Below are 24,932 nucleotides of genomic sequence, written 5' to 3' on the forward strand. Positions count from 1 at the left end.
AAATAATAGTTTCAACTTTTTGATTTTAATACTAATTTTGTTAGTTATTTAATAATTTAATATTAAAATAATTTAAAATTTCAATAATGGAATTATTTTTATAACCGGCTATCTATCCACTTATTTACTACTCTTCTAACAAGTTTGTTCATTCCTTCTCTTGATTGCAATAAGCTACTCATCCTAAAGCAAAATCTTGACCGTCCTGCCCTCTTTCTTTCTTTTTTTTATAAATTAAAATCATCTTTTAACCTATCATTGATCTAGGATCAATTGTAAATTTTTTATTTTATTTTTATACTAGTCAACTTTAACATATATATATATATATACAAAGAAATTAATATGACTTGTGAAGTACAACAATTATTAGAAAATAATCGAGTTCGGGCTGTAGCTATGAGTGCTGCAAACGGTCTAATGAGAGGAATGAAAGTGATTGACACGGGAGGTCCTCTCAGTGTTCCAGTCGGCAGGGCGACTCTAGAACAAATTTTTAATGTGCTTGGAGAACCTGTTGAATTAAGAAGTTATTTGATATTTCTATTATAAAAACATTGAATTCTTTTTTTATAAAAATGATAATATAAATATTGAATTTTTCTTCTAAAAGAGTAGTAAAAAGAATGAATAGATTAATTTTGATATACAAATAAATAGATTCATCATAAAACACTTATGAAGTTGATATATCATTTAATATATATAATCACTGACTGTTTAGAAGTATATTCATCTATATATATATTTTTCATATTTGATATCTATTTTTATTTTTTTATATCAAGATATATCTATCAATTTTTTATTAATTAATAAAAATACTTATATTTATTCTAAAATGAATCATTTGATACTCTTGAAAATTATAAATTTATTTTAAAGAATATTAATTTATTTCTAATAAAACAAAGAATACTATACATATAAATCTTATTTAACATACTTTATTGCAATTTCTATTTGTTAAATAAATAAAAGAGAAAGAAATATTAATACAAAAATAGTTTTGAACCCACCATTTTTATTTCCGATCTTTTTTTCTCCATCTGTTCTTTTCCACCCTACTTTTTCCCCAATCAGAGTCTTAAATGCAAATACGTCTGACTAAAAAGAGTACATTTTTGTTTGTTTCCCAAAAACTTATGTGAGGACCCTACTCAATAAATTTATTTTTCTTTTCTTGCCACTCTCGACATTTCTAGGGCTTTAAAAAGATCGTTGCTTTTCTCTCGTCACATCACCTTCTTCGCAGGGCTTAATCTGGGTCCTGTATATGTACATATATATGTCTCTCTGTGTGTGTGTGTATATGCCCAGCACTTACCTTCTTCTTTTAAAAACCTTCCTATAGCTAATAAGAAGATACAGTAGGATTCATGTAAGTTGAGCTTTTCCATTGGTTTAGTGGCACTAGTTACAGATTTCTGTACTCTAATTTCTGAAAGAAACTGGTGTAAGATTGTTATTTCCATTTTCTGGGTATAAACATGTCTGCTGTTTCTTCTTCCATTGCATAAAAACGATATATAGTTCTTCTGGTTGTACATTCTTTATCTTCCACTGATTAGATTTTCTCTGCACAAATTGATGATAATTACATATGTTAACTGAATTGCAGATTTGAAGAACATTTGTTACCTGTCCTGAGGCTGTAGAAAGAATACATGCATGAAAGCCCTGTTACAGGCGAGTAATTAATCACATTTACTTTTCCTAGTTTTCTTCTTCCTTTTATTTTTTACTTCTCTATCTGTTCCTTTTTTTCTTTTAAGAAAAACTTTCATATCATTTTTGTTTTTAAGTAATTTTACTTGTTATTCGTGTGATGCACCATACTTTCATGGATTATATCCCGACTTTCAAAATTAGTCGATTTTGATTCATACATCCATTTTATTTTAAATCTATTAAAACCTCATATGGTGTATACGTCTAAATAATTTATGCTATTGAGGTAAAACGACATTTCGTTAATTCTCTCAATATCTTTTTTAAAAAATAAATATGAAATTTAGTCTTTTTTTAGATCTACCCTAACTTTAAAATTGTACATAGTAAACAAATCTATACATTTAACTCAATAAAAAATTGATCTTTACCAAAATTTATAATGTAAATAACTAATAAATTTTATGATACAAAAAAGAAAAAAAATGTCATATAAATATATAAATATACAAATAAATAGATTCATCATAAAACACTATAGAAGTGGTATTATTTTAAATTTTATTTTTATTTAAAAATTCATGATTTCAAATTATACCTTAACTAAGTTCAGTAATATATAATACATATATACATAATTGGCTATGTAAATGGTAAGTATTTTAGTTTTTATTTAAGAAGTCATGATTTTTAATTTATACCTTAACTAAATTCAGTAATACATAATGTGAACTAACAAACTTATTATAATTACCACCGGTTTTATTATAACATTTGTAAATATTATCAGATGGAATATCCCAGTAAACAGAACTATATATTAGTAATATTTAATTAGTGCCACAAAAGAATGTTGCAGAATTTCATACTACAGCAACATTTAAATCAAATGTTGGTTTGTTAAAAAAATAAAATAATGCAATTAATAATACAGATGAAAATATTTGTGTGAAAATATTAATTATGTTACCTTTAAAATATTAGAATTGTAGTGCACATCAGATAGTGCATTCAAAATGATTTTATTTTTTTTACTTAGAAAATTCCTTTGGACATGAGACGGATTCTTTATAATACGCCTAATAGATAAGTTTGCTGACCAAAGTAACTCCACTGACCAATTACACATTTGGTAAAATATAAAAATATAAACAAAAAGGAGACAAGGCTAATAATTTTAAAAGGAAAAAACAATAAAGAAATTAAATCATAATCCTGATCAGTTTAATTATAAGAATTGTTTTGAATTATTAAATTTGTTGGAGAAGAACTTTTAGTTGAGTTGATACCACATAGAATCATAAGGCCAGACTCAAAAAAGTACCCAAAGAGACATACAAAGTACACAATTTAACTTAACTGTAAATGAATAAAAGAAAAGAAAGAAAGTAAAACCTGAAAACTAACAATCCATAAACACAGCAGAGGTTTATTAAGGATAGGAGGAACCAATACTGAGAGACCGAAGCAGTTGGAGGAAGACAAACCAGAAACACCAGAAAGTAAGGAAGACTCAGGAAGCATTTTCCAAATAAGTCCTCCATTAATCAACCAAGTGATAAAGTTTGCATCTGAACTTGTAGTAAAACAATGCTTCCCAGTTAAGTAATACGTGGGTCATGGATGATTTGTCGGGTTAATTTCCTTTGTTGTATCTAAACTATGCATCCTATCTCAATCTGGATACTAAACTTTAATTTATATCTTTTAATACCAAGACTTTGATCTTAGTTTCACTAAGATACCACCATAAGAAAATAAGTTTTTAACCACGGTGCTCAATGTAAAATATGAGTCTTAATAAAGGGAACAAATTATGTGCGGTATGTTAAGATGAATTTTGTATATTTCATGATTTACTGTTGTTAAAACTCACCTTTTTATACGGCAACTCAGTGAAATTAGAATTCAAAACTCTGATATCAGATACAATATAAATTAAACTTTATTACACAATCTGAAGTGCAAAATTCAATTACTAACCAAGCAATTGCCCTATGATTTTTAATTTTCCTAACAAATTGACCTCTACTCTTCACCAGAGTTTAGACAAAGTCAGTGAGTCACCTCCCAAAGATAAACCTGATTAGAGTACTTATATTTTGTTTTGAGTTTGACAACATGAATGGCTTCTCTTATATAGTGTTTTATTTATTACTATTAGTTATCAGGATTAGAAGTTAGATGTGGTTCAGGAATAGAAGTCTTTTTTTTTTTTTTGGATCCTAGTTTAGAAATAGAGTTAGTAGCTTGTTATGGTACATAATATAGGTGAATTAATTAATTTTATAGTATCTTTAGTTAATTTCTATTAGGATTAGGATTTCTTAATTTAACAATTAGGTTATTTTGAAATAGAATTAAGGATAAGATCATTCTATGATATTTGTAAAATAATATAGATATGTTATAATTTAAAGATTATAGGTAGATTAATAAGTGAAGTTAAACATATTAATAATATATGCAGCAGATTCTTATAGTTCTGGGAAGAAGTTTAGATGGTTTCTGTAGAGTTTTAGTTTTGGTGACAGGTAACCCATTAAATTATTTTCCAAGTAAATTAGGTGAGTACTGTATAGGGAGGTTACCTCTGAACTTTGCAAGTACAATTAGTATGCAATTCTGCCTCGGTTTATTTACATGAGTAATTAATATATGGATATTCTTGTCATAAATAGTTAAGTAATTATTTTTCTATAGAGTGTTCTTATCACTTGTATTATTATTTTATGAATATTTAACTTATTATCACAAGAACTTTCATGTAATGAATTATTATATCAATTATTTTTCTGATTTACTTTATTTTATTATGCTAGTCTTATGGTGAAATGATACTATCCTAAATTTTTTTACACTGTTATGTAATTTCCAGCTTAACCTGGAAATTAGCAGTAGGTGCATTTATCTGAAAAAGAAAATACTATAGTTTGAGTGCCTCTAAAGCAAAAAAGACAAGTGTTTATTCAAGAAGTATGTGATTGAAATTGTGTCTACCACCCATTAGAAGGCAAAATGGACCACTAAATTCACTCCAAATACATATTTCAGCGCATTATCATAAACCTCAATAGACAAAATGTTTTGCATTTGCAGAAGATTCCTACAAATTTCAGCATTTATGAAGATCAGAGTACAAGATACCCATATTCTCTGTGTTGTACCCTCTCTCTCGATCTCAATGGATATTGATCCTCCATTTCAAGAGAAACACAGAGCCCTTTTCAAGAACTCCATTGTTAGAGAGACAAATGAGGACATGTTAATGGCTTCACAATGTGAGCTGCCACTAATTGATATGAACAGTTTAAATGTGGGACACCCAGATAGAGAAAAATGCATAAAAGAGATGGGTGAAGCTGCAAGTGAATGGGGTTTCTTTCAAGTTGTGAATCATGGGATTCCAAATGAGATTTTGGAGAGACTGCAATATGAACAAATGATGGTGTTTCATGAGCCCTTTAGCAAGAAGTCTCAAGACAGGTTCTTGAATTTACCTGCAAATAGTTACATATGGGGAAATTCCAAAGCTACTTGTTTGAGTCAATTCTCTTGGTCAGAGGCTTTTCACATACCTGTTACAGATATCTCAACAATGGATGGAGTCAGAAATCTCGGGTAAGTGCAGTTAATTTTAGTATCATAGCCCTTGTGAGAACAAGAGATTGCAAAAACTATTTATAATGTCTTGTCATATATTCTAATATATACACTAAACCGAAAAATAAAGCGACACAAATTATTAAATATTAAATCATATAAATAAATGTCAATCATCCATCATTTAAGTAAAACATTTATACTGGTTGTTACTCACCTATTTATTATAAAGGCAAGACATAAAGAGAGCGAGGGATGTCATACATAGGAAGCCCATTCTTGCATTTTAGTGCAACAAAGAATATAACTTTTACTATTACATTTAGCATCTGTGATGATTGTGCATAGATCATTTTGACACAAGTCATATTAATTCGTATGTGGATTTACATAATTGTCAAAAGCTTCGATCTCATTTCTGGCCAATTAAACTCCCAAAAAGATGCGGTCATGGCATGCATGTCCTTCTAGTTGTTGGATCAACATATATTCAGTCATAATATGTTGTTTAATATGTGTACTTTTCTGTCACAATTCTCCTTGAAACTAAGCTACAAAAAGTACAGATTAAAAATGGTCATAGCACCTATACCTTTTTCTTTATCGGAAAAATGAACTTTCTCATTACTTAAGAAGAAGAATGATCCTCATACATTGAGTGCATATGTTTTAAAATGGAAACAATTTGTTGGGATAGTGACATATATTATTATCCATCAGTTGTTATATTTATATTGGTTGGTTAAAAAATGCTACATGTCGAACACTTAAATTAATTTATTAAATTGAATTTATCTAAAAATTTCTTATAAAATATCCAAAATAATGTTATAAATTTCTTATCAGTTATATAATTTTTTTTTTTGGCTCCACCTTATGGAAAGTTCAATATTTAATATAGAAAATAAGGATAATCAAATTTTGTTTTCTCTAAGAAACATATGGTTAATATATGTTAGTAGAGAGGGAACTAATATATATGTATTCTCAATCATTTTCAGGTCGACTATTGAAGCATTTGTCAACTTAGCAGCCTCTTTAGCAGAAAGCTTAGCTGAAACTTTAGCAGATAATATAGGCGTTAAAACCAATTTCTTCAAAGAAAATTGCACGACAAGCTCTAGTTATGTAAGGATGAACAGATATCCTCCATGTCCATTTTCTTCTCAGGTCTACGGATTGTTGCCCCACACCGACAGCAATTTCCTAACGATACTGTACCAAGATCAAAATGGAGGATTGGAATTGTTGAAAGATGGAAATTGGCTTAGTGTTCGACCTAATCCCGAAGCTCTAGTAATCAACATTGGTGACTTTTTTCAGGTAATGCATGGATTGGTTGAAATACATTTTTTATTTTATTTTATTTATTGTTTTAATTGTCTATACATATTTTGCACTTATATTTGCTTATGAAATGTCTCTTTGCATATCAATAGATAACTGAACACGATCCTCTCAATTTTGAATCAATACAAAAAATAACTTTACTCAAATTAAGATATATACCCATTATCAAGTTAAGTCAGTATCTGTGTTTTTTTCAAAATCAGATTTACTGATAAACCCAATGGGGCAAAATTTTTATATATATGCCTTGTTTATTTGTATTCAGAGTTTGAAAAATTAATTGGAATATTGGTGCAGGCATTTAGCAATAACATCTATAGAAGCACTGAACATAGAGTGGTTGCCCCTCAAAAGGTCGAGAGGTTTTCTATGGCATTTTTCTATTGCCCATCTTACGAAGCTGTAATAGAAAGCTATATCAAGCCAGCAAAATATAGAAAGTTTAGTTTTCGAGAGTATAAGCAGCAAATACAGAAAGATGTTCAAGCGACTGGCAATAAAATTGGCCTCTCAAGGTTTCTATTATAATATAGGTATTGGAGACGAAAATTATAGTTAAAGCAGTTACCCATATATATTCATATAATCATATTATGAAGCTGTCCCTTGTGCTTGTGAGTACGAATGAAGCAGATGATAATATTAGAAATATGAGTTAACAGTAGAATTAATAGTTAAGTAAGATTTCAGAGCATTACCTTCTTGCTAGTACAGCAATTTTGCAGCTCCTCTGGAACCATTTTACTGTCTTCTGCATATCCTCTCTTAAATACTTCAGGTTCAAGTGCTGGAGATTGCAACTCTATGAGAGGCAAATTTACTAAGACCCATTTGAAAATACACTTTTGTTCTTCCCATACATCACCTGCTATTATTAGTTGCAGTTGCTGCTATTAATACAATTGTCTAGTTGCTGTAATATTAGACTTGTTTTGTAGATTGTCTTTATGTATCCTTGAGGTTCTGTGTCTTTTCAAATATTATTGAGTTTTAGTATCTGTAATTTTCGGCTGTGTTGGCTCTGGGTAGCTCGCAATTGTATAATATGTTTTTCCTTTACTTATAAAATTAAATAAAATCATAAATTATTAAATTAAAATAATATTACAAGTATTAAAAGTATACAAATTAAAATTGCGGTATCATTTTGATAAAGGGGAGCACAATTTTATGACGGACTGGGTAATTCACCTACCAATTGAAAAGAAGTGCCTTTTGGACTTTTGACCATGTGATTGTGATTGTACGAATAGACATAAAAGGTGCCCAATTATATGGATTCTTAATTTCACTGATATAATTTTGTTAAATTTTAATGAGATGCTGATGAATAAATAAATTAAAAAAGATTTAAAGACTTTACAGGAGAATATTCTAAAATCAAACAATAAAAAATATATATGATCTAATTGGATTCAACTTTTTACATATAGTATCAGTTACCACCTATCCAATTTTGATATATGATTTAATTTATTCATGCATCTCTATATATCTAGAGAAATCATTTTAGAAGTCTACTAATTACTTTAACATTCACTTTTTGCCTTCATCGGATCGCTTCACAAGACCAAACCATCACAATCTTATTAGCTTATACTTAGCTCGTTCTTGAACCACACGTCTACTAAAGGAGATTCGACTTTGATACTATTTGCAGCGATCAAGATTTAGGTTACTTGAGAAATTTTCTATTTTTGTCTCTCCAGCCTCCGCAATTTTGTTCCTTTAGTGAATTTTAGGATTTTTTTATAAAATTACTTATTTTAAAATTTTCTTAACCTCAACAGTTTAACTTTAGAGTTCTTCCTATTGCATAGCCAAATAACCAAAAAATACAATATATGATTGGATCCAACTCTTTATATATACTTTGTTACGATGTGCAATTTGAATCTTGCACCCTCGTATTAAAGGATCCTACTAGGAGTTGCTCCTTGTTTAGAAATAGTTTCCCCCCTCACTAAACCACTTCTCTAGCTCAACTGTTATATTGCTGACTAGGTTATGTAGGTTAAATATTGAAATGTTTGGTCTTTATCTTCCACATGCCAGTGGCGTGCCACTGAGGCAACCATCTTTTAATAAAACTATAGAAGAATTCATTGGTTTCTCCTTTTTATGAAGTGTTCGATTGCTTGTGGTTTGCCTCCCCCATGCCAGCCATTATTGCAGTCATTGTTGTATGGAATTTGAGAAGAATTAGTTAATTCTTCCCTCTATTAATTTGGTTTATCTTACTCTTTAATGTAAACCAGTCCACCTATAGGAAAATATCGAGGAATGCACTCTATGTTCTCATAAACATTGTGTAAAAAGCCTAGAATAATGTCTCATCATTCATTCATTGAATTTTGTTAAATTTGGATGAAGAAATGTCTCGAAAGTTGTTATTTCTTCTTTTCTATTTAGCTAGTCAACCTCAAAATACCTTGACCAAACTTTAGAAGTTTAACTTTGTTTGAATTTTGAGTTCATTTGGAATAGCCCTTCTACCAATAATATATAAATTTTGAGTTCTTTCTAAGCTTCTGCTACATAAGCTCAAACAACGCAACTTAATGACATGCCTTTACAGTGGAACATCCACATAATAGTACCCCCCCCTCCGAAGCGTAGAGATCATCTCCAGCCTCAGCATAAAGAAAGTCCACATGCAATCAATGCTTCGTCAAAAACGTCCAAACTTCCGCCTACAGCTTGTGTCCGGCCTCAACACAAGCACAGACGCTCGCTAGAAATGTATCATCGACCATATCCAAACTCCTCGCAATAGGGAGTGCGCATAAGCTTCTGTCACAAGAGCTCAAGTAATACAATTGAATGACATGCCCTTACGGTATGTATCTTTAAGAAGGCGGGTCTCACTCATCGTATCCATCATAAGGTGAAAAAGAATGCTAAACATCCTACCTTTTTTATCACACCTCTCACCCACCTGATGTGATATTTAAACTATCTCTTGATTTCAAAATATTAAGGAACAATTTTGTAAAAGTATTAGATACCACATTATGTGGGCAAGAGGTGAAATAAAAAGATGTAGGCTATGTACCATTACTCTAAGGTGTAAAGCCACAATCAACCTATTTCATATTAAAAGAAAAATACTTCATTGTTGCACCTTTATGACTTTTAAATAAATGATTGTACGAAAAACTAGACATAAAATTGTTTTAGGTTCATAACTCTTCACTAATACAATTTTATCCAATCCTATTAATGAATAAAAAAATTTAACATTTTACTATTAGAGAAATTGATATCAAAGAAGGAAAATTATAAAATATAGCTAAGAAATTTAAACTAAACAACAGGAAACTAAGATTAAAAATAGGTGAAAGTACTAAATATTCCACCTATTTTTGTTTCAACTCTTGTTACCTGATGTGACATATAATACTTTCACTAAATTGTGGCTTAATGTTTTGAGGTTAAGGGATAGTCTTATAAAAATATTATATATCAATATCAGATGGATAAAGTTTGAAACAAAAATAACTGGATTGTGTAGCACCAATGACATAGAAAATATAAAAGCTAGTGCTAGGAATTGCCAAAGGAAACTAAAAATTGCTATAATTGAAGTAGAATTTTTTGTAGAATTGGTTGTATTCAATTGGTTGTCTTTTGCAACTGGTTTCTTTGTTGTATTTATGGGGGATGTTATTGATCGTGTCTTATTTACATATCTACTTCCTTTTTGAGAAGAAATATGGGTATTATATTCATGAGAATTGATAAGTACATTTTGATATAAAAGATAAAAATAAATATCAAACATTAAGAGATACATATAAGGAAATTTATTTCTAAAAATCATCAATCGTGTTGATAAAGCAATAGATTACAATTTTGCGGGAACTCGGTGCCACTAAGCTACATATTGACTTTATAGATGTATTTTAAGGAGCTCAATTACTTAATTATCAGATTTGATCTCTTTTTTCTCTTCACCACTCCTATAAAGGGAGAAGAATTCAACATTCCTTTAATAGAGGATCATAAAACTCCTATACAAGTAGAACTCAAAATTCTCATAATAAAATACTATAAATCTCCACAAGAAAAGTACTAATATTAATTTATAAAACTAATTAATAAAAAAAACACCTCCGATCGAAAAGTGATTGGCAGTGGGTCAAAAGATAAAATCTTGACGAAGAATAAGAAAATAAGAGAGAAAGAGAAGAGGCGGCTAGAGTTTTGTATCTCCACTTTTTAGTAACTTCAAAAGGAGCGAGTTTCCTACTTTTTAGTTATTGCTCTATCAATTGGAAATCTTTTACTTAGATTTAGTGTATACATATAAGAATCAGGAGAGTGGCACGTATTATGAGTGTATTATACTTTAGTGTTGGATAATATTCTATTATTTAAAACTAATAAAAATATTTTTGAAGAAAAAGTTTACATAGTAAAAGTGATATTTTTTTTGTTAATCTTAAGGTTATTCTGAAAAATTTCCAATTTTGTTTTGTGTGTAAAAAGTAGTATTTTTTTAATTGTTGCCATTTTTTGTTCTAAATTTATGAATTTAGGTGTAATATTAATTACAAGAACAATAAATAAGAACTTCTTTTAATGTATATTTATATATCTAGAATTAATTAAGAATGTGCCGGCCAAAATCTTTATGGATGGCAAAACACTATATTAAGTGTTCTAATGCAGCTGTATATCTAGAACTCGAACTCGAAATTTTAATTAAATTAGAATAGACTCTTACCATCTCATATACACGCTCTCAAACTTGAAACCTTAATTAAACTAGAATAGGGTCTTGTCAACTCATCTACACCGTCTTAAATCCAATAAATTTAATAAGGCTAAACACCAAATTGTTGAGCCAAAATCTTAATAATTATCTAATCTATTTTATCGAAATGCATGTGGTAAATATTATTAACATGTTATAAAATTACGTCCTATTCATATATAAAAGAATTTTTGTAAATCTTTATAGTAATCTGGAAAATAGTATTGATATGTTATGAAATTACATTCTATTCATATATGAAATATATTTTTAAAATCTTTATAATAAATAAAATTTTAAGATATTAGCAATTTTATTAGGTTAAAGAAGTTTTGTCTGTTAATCTATTTTAAATTATTATTATTTTTGAAATAAGATAAAAAAAGATTTAGAACATTGAAATTCTTATTAGGTAAAGAAGATGAGATCAAATTTGTAATGTATCAAAATATTTAATTTTATTATTGTCAATTATGCCATTTATTAAATTATTAAATGTCATTTACATCTAAATTTAGCATAGGTCCAAGCTCAGTAAATTTGGTCAACCCCATAAAAAAAAGCTTATTTAATCTTATCCAGATCGTGAATACATTAGTTTTGGTCTGATCTAGATTCCTAACCCATAAGTAAATAATCAAGAGTTAGTTTAATAATCCTTAAGGATTATTGACATGTAAAAAATAAAAAGGCAGAAAGGTAGAAAAACAGTTATATAGTCTTTTAGAAACTTGAAATATAATCTTATGAAGTGAGGAAGAAGAAATACAAGTGTCAGCTAATGAAAAAGTAGTGTAGAAGTAAAGTATATCCAAATAAGAAAAACACACGTTTATATTATGTGAAAAGATAGTTGAGCAGTAGAAAAAAAATGGTGGTGAAATATGGACAAGAAATTGAAAAGAGTAAGGAAGTGAGCAAAGAGGGTTAAATGTCCCGCTGGTACCAAACCTTGGTTACTTATATCCAATTCGCACAAAACCTTCAATTTGTTTCATTTTGGTATCACTCCTATTATTTCTGTATCTTCCGCTAGTACCAATGAGGAATCCAACACTTATTTGCTGATGTGGCTGCCAGATTTATGAAGGATAACACACCATTTGCCACATCTATTGCTGACTCAACAAATAGTTATCCAACTCAACAATTAACAACATCTCACTGAATTAAAATTGTTTAGCTTTGTATGGAATGACAGACTATAGAGTAGCACTGACAATGAATCTATGGAGTGACGATAATGCATCAGTCATGGAAGCCTTTATGAACACCGATCTCTCGGCTCTCTGGCTACCCCAATAATCATCTGCTGCTTCCACTTCTATCCATCCACCTCCCAACAGCACCGACCCTAACAGAGCTGTTATTATCAACCAATCTCAGCAGCCTCTCTTCAACCAAGAAACCCTTCAACAGCGCCTTCAGGCCTTGATCGAAGGCGCTAGGGAAAGCTGGACCTATGCTACCTTCTGGTAATCTAGTTATGATTATTCAGGTGCTTCTGTTTTGGGCTGAGGTGATGGATATTACAAAGGTGAAGAAGATAAAGGGAAAGGAAAATCTAAAAGTACCAGCTCTTTAATTGCTGAACAAGAGCACCGTTAAAAGGTGTTACGTGAGCTTAATTCGTTGATTTCAGGTCCTACTACTATCACCGATGATGCCGTTGATGAAGAAGTTACGGATACAGAATGGTTCTTTCTTGTTTCCATGACTTAGTCTTTTGTTAATGGTGGTGGGTTACTTGGTCAAGCTTTTTTCAACGGGAGTCCAGTCTAGGTTGCTGGGTTAGAACGGTTAGCTTCGTCGTCTTGTGAACGGGCTAAACAGGGTCAGATTTTTGGGTTGCAGACTTTGGTTTGTTTTACATCAATCAATGGAGTTGTGGAGCTGGGTTCAACTGAGTTGGATAACTGTTTGTTGAGTCAGGAACAGATGTGGCAAGTAGTGTGTTATCCTTCATAAATCCGGCAGCCACATCAGCAAATAAGTGTCGGATTTCTCATTGGTACTGGCGGAAGATACATAAATAATAGGAGTGGTACCAAAAAGAAACAAATTGAAGGTTTGGTACTAATTGGAAAAAAGTGCGAAGTTTTGGTATCAGCGGGGCATTTAACCCGAGCAAAGAAGTTAAATTCTTATCAACATGAACAAAATCTGAAAATGAAAATGCCTACTCTCAAAGTGGGAAGTTAATTGAAGACTAAGCAAAGAAAAAAGAATGTTATAACATCTATCAAGCCATGAAAGTCTATAAATAGACAAGGACTATCTAGTGAGCAAAAACCAACTAATCAAATATCAAATTAAAATAGACATAAGGTCTGTAAACCTTATCTTTATATTAGTCAAACAATTCTTAATTTTGAATTTTATTACGATTAACCTTTCAAGTGTTCCTCAACGATCATTATAATTATGTAAGTCTTTACTTTATACAATCAAATTTTTAAAGTTTCCAGTTGCTGTTTCAACATTTTTTGTTTAGAGAAATTATTATTTTATCCTGAAATTTTATATATTACATTAATAGCGATTAACAATATAAACATAGTAAATTGTCCCTGTCTTTTTTATCTTTTAATTTTCTTGAAGTAAACCATATTTTTTTAATAAACCATATCTTTTTAATCCTTTCCCTTTTCTTTATCTTTCAGTCGACTGATGAATAGTCTAATTTTACAGATTAAAAGTTTTGTTTAGTCCTTAAACTTGTGACACAATGTTTTATAAAAATAAAATAAATTTTTATATAAATTGTATAATAATAATAATTTATATAAACCAGTAAATAGAGAAATTAATTAACATAAGCTACAAAAGGATAAATCTTCTTCAGATGCAAATCCAGAAATTCAAATGCATTTGCGGATACGACAATTGCGGATACGACAATTCAACTTTAGCTGTCGACGTGTGAGTTCCATCGCTTTAATTGAATAATTTCTGCATATATGATATCATCATCTCCTAAAATTCTTTATGGCAGTTGGAATCATTGGTAACCCTAATTGCTGCTATGAAATTAGAGACAGAAAGTCTTCCTCTGTGTGTGTGTGTGTGTGTGTGTGTGTGTGTGAGGTCAGAGCCAGCCAATAAACTCAATTTGAGGCTGGAAAGGTATTTATTATTTAATTGCAAAGAACAGGTTATAATTCGTTTTTTCTGCAGTTTTTTTATTTCTTTTTTATTTTTTTGTATTCTTGCGGCCTAGGGTTTTGTAAGATCTTGTCCACTTTGATTATTTGAAGATTCTTCTCTGGGGCTCAAGTTAAAGGGTGTAGCACTAAGGATTCAAGGGTGTCCATGGATTCACTAATATAAAATCATCTAATATATCATGAAGGAAAAGGTTATATTTGTAGACCAAAATCAATCTTTAATCTTCTATGAAAAAGCAGCAACTATATATATAAAACATTTTAATGACCATTATAAGATTTAATTAAGGATAAATCATTTAATTGGGTAGTGATATAATCTAGTGAAGGTTGTTCTTCCACGCCATAAGTTTTGAAAATTATATGGCCCCCTACTCAGCTAGATCAACTCTATAATTATGTCCATATGATCAAATCTATATATAATCTAATCTTTTCTTTCAACGTCCATTATTGTTGAAAGAAAGGCTATTACCCTTTCTTTCAACTTTCCAAAAATCCATATCCTTCGCGGAAGTTTTTCCCTTCCATTCCATTCACTGGCAACCTAATAAAGCCCTTAGTCACTTTTCTAAATTAACCTAACAAAACCAGTTGAACTCATGCACCAAAAGAAAAACATTAGTATATGTAAATTTTAAAGACAAGAATTTCGAAATAATATATTGTTAAGCACATTATGGATATATTTCAAATTTCATTAACATAAACAATCTTAAATAACCAAAGTTTTTGTTACAAGTTCAAAGCTGTAGTGCAAATCCTAGCATGGTAACCCCTTGGGCATAGCCTGCCTGTTTGGGACTGAAATGGATAAAAGGCCCCTTTTTTTTTTACAAAAAAAAAAAAAAAAAAAAACTCTTTTGGGTTCAAAATTACTTTGGAAAATAAGTCAATAAATTGATTTTCTTTTTTAGAGATGATGCATACCTAAACACTTCAATATTGATTATCTAGTCAATTTAATATTTTAATTGTCGGTTTTATTTAATAAATATTTAAATTTTATTTTTATAATTTTTTAAATATTTATAACTTTTGTTTTAACCTAACAAATATATGATTAATAACAACACTAACACAGTTATTCATAATATATGTGGATATGAGTATTTAAATATCGTAAAAATTTAAAAATATTTGTTAAATTAGGTCAAAGTTTGTAGCGTTAAAATATCAAATGACTAAAATTTAAATTTCTAGATATATGTTTGACTTTAGAAAAAGTACCTTTAACATTTATAAAAAATCTAAAAGATTAAATTTATTTTTAACACTAAATAGTAATTTCAAATATGATATGTGCCTAGTAATGTGAAAAATCGTGGCGAATAGAAAATTAATATTTATATATAAATATTTTATATTTTAAAATATAAAATATAAAATATAAGTCTATGAGGCTGCTGTTTGTTAATTTAAAATTTTATTTATATTAAATGTATAAATCGTGCTGAATAGAAAATTAATATTTATATATAAATTTTTTATATTTTAAAATTAAATAATTTTTATATTTAATTATATAATTATGTATTAATAATTTATTGATATAATCTCATAAATACATACATATAAATTGAATAAAAGTTTTTCATAACTTTTTAACAATTTGCGAGTCAAGACGGTGTTAGTATAGATTGGACGAAATTGTGTACTTTTTTAGAGCTCAAGATGGAAAAAAATAGTGTAAATTTATACAGAAAGTTTGAGGTTCTTGTCCTTTTAATTTTGGAAGGTTTCACCTAAAAATGATGGATATCTTTAAACTAATAAATAATTAATATATATGTATTAATTTTAAATAATAAAATATATAGTTAATATTTAATATTAAAATATTAAATATATATATATATATATTAATTTTTTATTTATTGATCTAAATAATTTTTTCACAATATTTTATCACAGTATATATTTAATTGTCAAAGCTAAAATTTATATTTAAATATTGAAGAATAGCAATGGGCCGGATTGGGCCTTTCCTGTTCTTGCCCTGTCAAGGATCTGGGTGGATACGGATTAGTAAAATTTTTTTAAAGTGGAGTCGAATTGGATTCGGATAATATTCAATATATTTTTTATTTTTTAATATATTTATTTAATATTTATTGTGATAATTAAAGAAATTAAATTTAGATTTAAACAATATTTTATATAATAAAAAACTGTATTTCTTTACTTATATATATATATATATATAGTTCGGGTTGAATTACAAGATGAAAACAGACAAAATAGTTTAAATTTATTTTTATCTATCACTAATAATGGTGTGAATATTTTTCATCTATTTAAATCGAATTATAAATTTATTTATAAATACAGAATAAATTTCGATTTGGATGAATCTAGTTGCATATAGTCAAATCAATATTTTAACTTTCCAAAGTCAGATCGATACCCCTAAACTAGCAATTCTGTCATATCAATATTTTAACTTTGATATAATCACACTATAGTAAATTTGTATTGTTCGAAATATTACAAAACCTGAGACATGAAATTTTGTTAATATAATCACACTTTCTTTTATCGTCAACTCAACATTAGTCACTTCGGACTCAAACTTCCCCGACATTTCCATGCAATTCATGCTTCTTACCAAACTTCTTACCATATGGCCTTTCCCTGTTTTTCTTTGTTGTTCATGTGAATTTCACATGATGAAGCCTTTGCTTCTTTTTTTTTCTTTCCCCTCACTATTTTGTATAAACTTTTTAAATAGCCAACGGAAGATTTGGATTTTAAGGAAATTATGGCCTACAGTTTTTGTATGCGTTCGTTAGGGGTGTTAAAACGGATTGGTAGTTTATATTCGTGTCATATGGATGTATTCATGGGATATTATTAAAATCAATACAAAAATCAATATAGATACGATCAATTTATTAGTGGCATCATTATATTTCAGTTCTAACACGAATATAACACGATCAATACGTTTATTTAATTACTTGTATAGTAACACGTGTAATATGATTCGATATGTATAATATTAAACAACACGGCACGAAATATAAATATTTACTTAAATAGTAAGTAAATTAATTAATTGTGTACGTTAATATATATATATATATATATAATATGACATAATATATCACATTTATTTAAATAGTAACTAAACGAATTATAATAGATTCGTGTGTCAATCCCTGATACGCTTTAAACGGTGTATAAATGAATCAATTTGGTTTTGATGCGAACCTGCTAAATTTTAACCCTAACATATTAATTTTATATGTTAAGCGAATTAAATTTATATGTTATTATTTATTTAATATTTTTAATATCAATTTAATAAATAATATATATATATTTATTAATTTTATTTTGATTATCTAATATTAAAATATTTAATATTTATCTATTATTTTTTATTAATTATATTATTTACAATAAATCTTTTCCAAAGCGTATCACCGAGTTATTTACAAGTGGGTTTTTGGCTCATTAATTCTTTCTTTTGTCTCATGCAGAAGAGATTCTTTCATGCCACGTGCAATGCATATATAATACGTGGGGCTGGCTAAGTGGATATTCAAGCACTTGAATGTCTGTTATTTAAATCCCTCAAATTTTAAATATTATTTAACAACTGTTTTTAATTTTTTTTTTAAATATTTAAATACCTTTCAATATATACACCATTCAATTCGTCCAAATAACTCTATATATATACATATATAACTTATTATCAAAAAATAAAACTAAGACATCTATCAATTTAACTTAAGAATAAAAATATTTAAGCATTACAAAGATAATTAATTACATGATAAATTAAATCGAAAGTTATGGTAGTATTAAGGTCTCTTATGTGATGCTGACGTAGCATTGACATAAAATATATTTTAAGAACATTTCTTATGTATCTAGCACCAAATTTGAAGTATTTCCTTAGAATATCTTTGCTCCCGGTGCCATATTATAAAAATAATTCATATGAATTTTACGAATGACTTTTATTTGGTACAGAAATAGGGTTATTGAAAATAAATTAAATCAAATTTGGTTGTATTAAGGTACCAAGTTAGATGGCATTAATTATTGTAACCTCTAAACACCCATTTCACATATTCAAGCCAAGAAACACCTCGCACATCACTATCTAACAATTGGGAAAACTTATGGACGAGCACTACACTTCATGCACTCCTCTAGTATATTGCAGGGCCTCATTAGCCAATATATCCGATTATTGGTTTCCTTCTTTATGAAAATGGCATGCCTAAACTTTCAAGTCTCTTCTCAATAGCTCCATACTTACCTTAATTAGGTCGGCTTGCAGGTTGTTAGGCATATATTGCGAAAAATTAATCCAAGTGAGTGTACACCCAAAATTATTCTGCGATACTCTAACCTCCAAGCTAATGGCATGGGTAAATTATATGCCGGTCATTAAAGTTTACACTTTATAATAAAAAAGTACCAAAACTTGAATTTGTAACTAAATGGTCGTTAAATTAAAATTTTAATAACACCGGTAAATTTTTCCAGCATACTTAAAAGGTAAATTTACTGGGTGGTCGCTAAATTTTATACTTTGTAACAAAAAAGTATCAAACTTTTAATTTGTTACAAAAAATATTGTCCATATATCTTTTAAAATTAAAATTTTGATACCCTTTTCGTTATAAAGTATAAAGTTTGATAACCATTCATGCAACTTACCAAATCCAAATTCTTACCTGAATTCTATAAGAAAGCTTTTTTGCACGGTCGAAAGCTTCCTTAACTTCAAACATTGAGTTGAAGAGGCACTCCAATTTAGTATTCTCTTAGAGTTTGGAAGTGCCTCCAAAAGATTTCTTTGACATCTCTGCTTTTAAATTCTGGTAACTACCTTAGTTGAATAATCAAGTCCGTAGTAGAAAAGTGGAAAACAATAATCTTTAAGAATACGTAAAAAAAAAAGAAAATCATTCTATCTATCCTGACTTTTGATATTTTTTATAAATATAGTTTTACTCGCACTCTCTCATTATATATAAGCTTATTATAAAGGTATATTTATAAAATGTTTGCTTTTAAGTGAGAACAAATATGATAAAAATGATTATTTGATAAAACTGCAATAAAAGTATCATGAGATTTAGCACAAACTAATGATAAAATAAATATTTTTTTCTTTATTATTTTTATAAAAAAATGTAAAATAGTCACATATGATTTACGCTTTTATAATTAAAAAATTATAATTTTTCCGTAACAGAAAAATACCATATAAATTTTTACTGCCATCACAAATTAATAACTTTATATTTATATAATTTAATATTAGTCTAATACTCATTTTCAATAGTAGAATAACTTTTTAAGCGATCTAACATATAAATAATTGCATCGAATTCATAGTAAATAAGGTTATTTAAAATAAAAATTATAAATTATTATAAAATTATTCTAATAGTTGATTTAGTGGTAAATTATATAAAAAATAATTCTATTATTAAAAATTAAAATTTTATTACGAAAAGATAATAATATTAGATAGTGGGCTATTAAAATGTAAGAAAAATAAAAAATAAAATATCTCTTTATTATTTGAAATAAAATTATAATTTTTTAAATATGAAAATACCTAATCGCAATATATAATTTTTTTATCTTTCTTTTATTTTTTTTTTATTTTTCTCTTGGTTTGTTATTGTTTTTCTTTCTTTTTCTGTCTACTCTTTTCTCTATTATTTTTTCCTCCATCTTATTTTCTTTCTTACTCTCTCCTTTCGATTTTTCTCCATCATTTTCCTTTTCTTTCCCTTTTATTCTTTTCTCTATTATTTTCTTTTTTCCTCTTTATTATTACTACTATTATTATTATTGATAAAATTAATTAGATATTAAAATAAAATAAAATAAAATAAATTACTCAGATTAAAAATTTAGATACTTAATTTAAATCAAGAATAAATATTGTTTGCAAAAATAAAAATGACTAGAAGTAGTGACAGATATTTGTGGTGTTGCTAGAAGTAGTTATGGTTTTGTAGTGTAAATATTTATTGGAGGAGACTTGAGTAGTCATACCTCCATGAGTCGATCCTTGGGGCCCAACACATGCCAACTTATCACAAACAAGAAAGGAGGCTCAGGCTAGCAGTAGATTTGATTTCGATTGCCTTTTCCAATGATCAGGGGTAGCTTTGATAAGACCTTCCCAAATCACCCACGACGGGTATTAGATCAGTGGTTAATAATTGCATGGTTGTGCCTGGACGGTTAGATTACTCAGCCAGATAGTTTAATATGTTCATGGGTGCTTGATCCTGAGATGTAATTTTTCTATTAATTAAGGCACATTAATATAGTGTAATTTTTCTATTCAAATTGGGATTTAGAACTAAAGTTCTTCTCAAGAACATAAACACGACAATTTAAATAAAATTTAACTTTTTATTTACTTATAAAATTCGGACGGTTTGAATGACTATGGCGGTTCTTCTTTTCTTAAATATTATATATATATATATCGCATGAAATAAACAATATACAAAAAACTATATATGTCTAGTTTATATAAAAAAATTAAATTATCATTAATATTTCTATGTATACATATGAAAAATGATATTAAATAATATATCAAAAAATTGTTAAAAACTTAAATTCTGATTGCAATTATATATATCAAGTCAGTTCATATAAATTAATATTTTACATGACATGATTAAAAAACAAAGAGAGATATAAAATTAAAATCGAATAATTTTTTTTAAAAATGACGTTGGTGATTATATTATGTAGTGTAATTTAGGAAATTAGTCAATGATTGAGTAAAAGAACAATAATTATTAACAAAGTAATGGATTGCTAAGCTATATATTGCGATCATGTTATAAAGTTTTTATGAGTTTGGTGTTCAAAGGCTTATGCGATGTAGAATAATAATAATAATGATTATCTATCACAATAAAAAGAAAAATAGTAGGTAAACAAATGTTCACATGAGAACACTCGTTAAAAGTGGTCATCTCTACCATAATTATGAGTTAGTTAATCCTATACTCCTCTTGCCTTTTCTTATACATATTGATGATTTGATTTGTTTGCCATGCTCATGATCATACATTTTGTATTAAGCCCACAAAAGATGAAGATGCGATACATTTTGTATTAATAAATTCTTAGTTTATGCGTATATAGTTAGTAATTAAAATTTAAAATTTATTTAAATTTCAAATCAATTAAAGCTGGATAATTATACTGTTGATCACTTAAGTTACATTAAATTTTATTTTAGTCACATAGTTTTTTTTATTTCATTACAGTCATTTAATTTTAAGTTGGGTGACAGATTAGTCACTTATTAAAAATCTAGTGGTTTAATTAGAAAAAAAATTTCTAAAGATCTCATAAATATATAAAATAAAATCTCTAATGCTATAAAATGAAATTCCTAATTCTGAAGTTTTAAAACCAAGCATCGAATCCTAATTCTTAAAAATTGATTTTAATGAACTGGCATCATAGACAACTATGAGAAAATATACTCATATACTGTAAGTTTTACATACTCGTTATTTTTGCAACTAAAATTCAGATTTAATTAATTTGGTGGTTAGACACTCATTTCATATTGAAGTTCTTGCATCAAATAGGAACTAATCATATCCTTAAATAGACATATGGAGATGTAAGAAACAGAAAAGAAATGACAGCTTAAACACAAATAAGTGCAAAAACATTACTAATTTGGTGGTGGGACACTCTTTCCTTTTTTATTTTTCACTTTCTTTCTATCTTGTGAATGATATTGTAACAACAAATAACAAGAATAAAAGATGAGAAGAAAAAAGAAAAAACAACAACTAATATTTATTATGAAAGCCTAGAGAATTTCTGAATTCTAAATTTAGGTTTGATTTTAGGCTAAGTTAATAGTTTAGTAAAATGGTTTAATGACTAGGACAGTGACTTGTCAATTTTTTTAAAAACACATGTTAGATGTTTTAGATATATCATTATTCTAGCGAATTAAATCACTATATTTTAGATAATTGATCAATATGCTACTTAGCTTAAAATTAAATAATTGTAATAAAATAAAATAAAAAAAGAAAATCATATGATCAAAATGATATTTAGTATAATGTTAAGTGCCCATTGCTATATAAAAATATGAAGAGAATTTTCTTTTTTCATAAAATATTAATTATTTTCAAGATTATAAAAAAAAGTTAATATTTCTTGTTTAACTTACTAATTTTTTGTAGTGGTGTAATGAAAATAAAATTATAAAATAGTTCAATAGATTGTCAATTATTTTTACATATAAATCTTAATAGATAAAATTTAAACTAATTAAAGATCAATGATATTTGAAACAAAGTTTAATTACTTTGTTTTAAACAAATTAACTATAGAACTCACCATCTATAATTATATATAAAGTCGGCTAAATTTTTTCACGAGACTTTGCTTGACAATATTTTATGAAGTCGCATAATATAGAGTTCGAATAAAAAAATGTAAGTGCTTTTGATGTAGATAATATAATAATTTATTATATGATATTAAATACTAATCAAATAAGATGATATTATTAAATGCTCATTAAAATAAAATGATATCTAAATATAATAAAAAAATTAGTGATTGTATACTTTTTTATTATTTCTTTTAAAACCATTAAAAGGGTGAATAAATAGGCATTCATTTACTAAATTTTACATTTTGTAACTAACTCGTTAGTAGATTTTGATTTTAATAGCAATGATAACTTTTTAGTTAGTATTTGAATAAATTACATAAACGATCATCAAACTTTACACTTTGTAATAAAAATGTATCAAATTTTTATAACTAAATAGTCATTAAACTTTAATTTTAACAATCCCAACTATTCTCGAGCAAATTAACACATAAGTGTTATATTAAATCCTAACTAATTTACTTTTTTTTTTCTATTATTCCCTTATCAAGGAAAGTCACAACTTTTCTTCTAGATTTTTTTATAAAGAGTTTTTTTTCTAGATATACAGTATAATTAAATAAATAAAAAAAGAAAAAAATAGTTTTAGAATTTACAATAATGATTATATATCCAATTACTGACTAAAGTTAATGATATAACTTATTTTTTACATGTGTTGATGATGTAGAATCAGAGAAGAAATATTTTCATAATATTTATTTTCAAATGCCACTTCATCTAATTATACTTGAGAAATTCACTAGTATCACTAAATTAGAGTTTAGTAATCATTTAATTACAAATCAAAAATTTATATCTTTTTATCACAAAATACAAATTTTAGTGACTTTTTGTGTGATTTACCTTCTAAGTATCTCGAAAAAATCTATTGATGTTAATAAAATTTAATTTTAGTAATTATTTAATTACAAGTAAAAGATTTATACCTTTCTGTTATAAAATAAAAATTTTAGTAAATTCTTATATGATATATTTTTAAATATTTCAAAAAAAATTTATTGATACTATTAAAATTAATATTTAGCAACCATTTAGTTAGAAATCTATGAGATTTGTTTATAACATAATATACACATATAACATTATATATATAAATTTATTAATTTTAGATAATAAAATACTATATTATTTAATATTACAATTAAAATAATATATATTTCTATTTCTATTTATTATCTCACTATAGAGATATTTAAAGTTTCAAAGTCAAAATATACCTCTACACATTGAACCTAGCCGTCGAGTCAGATCAATATTTTAACTTTGGATATAATCACACACTTTAATAAAATTTGTATTGTTCGAAATATTACAAAACCTGGGACATGAAATTATGTTAACATCAGAGTCACTTCAGCCTCAACTTTCCCGACATTCCCATGCAATTCATGCTGCCTCCCATATGGCCTTTGCCTTTTTTTCTTTCTTCTTCATGTGAATTTCACGTGATGGTTTGGACAGCCTTTTCTTTTCTTTTTTTCTCTTTCTTTCTTTTATGCCACGTGTCATGGATATTTTCTTTTTCTTTTTTTTATTACTTCCACTATTTCGTATAAACAGGTATGGGAAGATTTAGATTCTTAAAAAGCCTCTCATGAGGAATTTACAATTGTCTGACACAGAGATTCTTTCATGCCACGTGCAATGCATTTTTATATATATAGCGGGAATCAGGTTTAATTTAACACCTAAATTTTATGGTCAGGCTGGACTTTAGAATTAATTTAATCCAAAACTTTATTATGTTAGTTTAAATCAATTTTAAATAAAAGGATGAGAATCATTTTCTCTTAAAAATTAAAAAAGATTAAAGTAAAATAAAAAATTACTAATTTCTTAAATAAACTATTTTATAAGTTAATAAATAATTTGAAAATATATTTAAAAAACTAACTATCAAAAATGTAAAATTTTAAAACGTATTTCATTACTAGACTTA

General features: G+C 27.4%; 1 protein-coding gene and 1 pseudogene across 3 annotated transcripts; both read left to right on the forward strand.

Moving 5' to 3' along the window:
• Positions 1–1,248: 1,248 nt before the first annotated feature.
• On the forward strand, positions 1,249–7,654 carry LOC8280723 (gibberellin 2-beta-dioxygenase 8). 3 transcript variants are annotated; one of them, XM_002522799.4, is made up of 5 exons: positions 1,249–1,381; positions 1,622–1,689; positions 4,771–5,292; positions 6,276–6,597; positions 6,922–7,654. In XM_002522799.4, exons 3-5 carry the CDS (start codon positions 4,796–4,798, stop codon positions 7,150–7,152), a joined length of 1,050 nt encoding a protein of 349 aa, XP_002522845.2. In that variant the 5' UTR covers positions 1,249–1,381; positions 1,622–1,689; positions 4,771–4,795; the 3' UTR covers positions 7,153–7,654. The 3 variants fall into 3 exon arrangements, with proteins under 3 accessions (XP_002522845.2, XP_048234842.1, XP_048234843.1); XM_048378885.1 differs by having other exon boundaries at positions 1,255–1,379; positions 1,602–1,689; XM_048378886.1 differs by lacking the exon at positions 1,249–1,381 and adding an exon at positions 1,400–1,456.
• A 5,034-nt stretch (positions 7,655–12,688) lies between these two features.
• Positions 12,689–13,351, forward strand: LOC125371172 (annotated as a pseudogene).
• Positions 13,352–24,932: the final 11,581 nt, after the last annotated feature.

The sequence above is a fragment of the Ricinus communis genome, chromosome 9, assembly GCF_019578655.1.
Source record: "Ricinus communis isolate WT05 ecotype wild-type chromosome 9, ASM1957865v1, whole genome shotgun sequence".
In the NCBI taxonomy this organism is placed as follows: Eukaryota; Viridiplantae; Streptophyta; class Magnoliopsida; order Malpighiales; family Euphorbiaceae; genus Ricinus; species Ricinus communis.

Coding starts and splice junctions, on each gene's coding strand:
- LOC8280723 (XM_002522799.4), top strand. CDS start 4,796: ATGAAGATCAGAGTACAAGATACCCATATTCTCTGTGTTGTACCCTCT. Junction 5,293..6,275: donor GATGGAGTCAGAAATCTCGG/GTAAGTGCAGTT, acceptor AATCATTTTCAG/GTCGACTATTGAAGCATTTG. Junction 6,598..6,921: donor ACATTGGTGACTTTTTTCAG/GTAATGCATGGA, acceptor ATATTGGTGCAG/GCATTTAGCAATAACATCTA.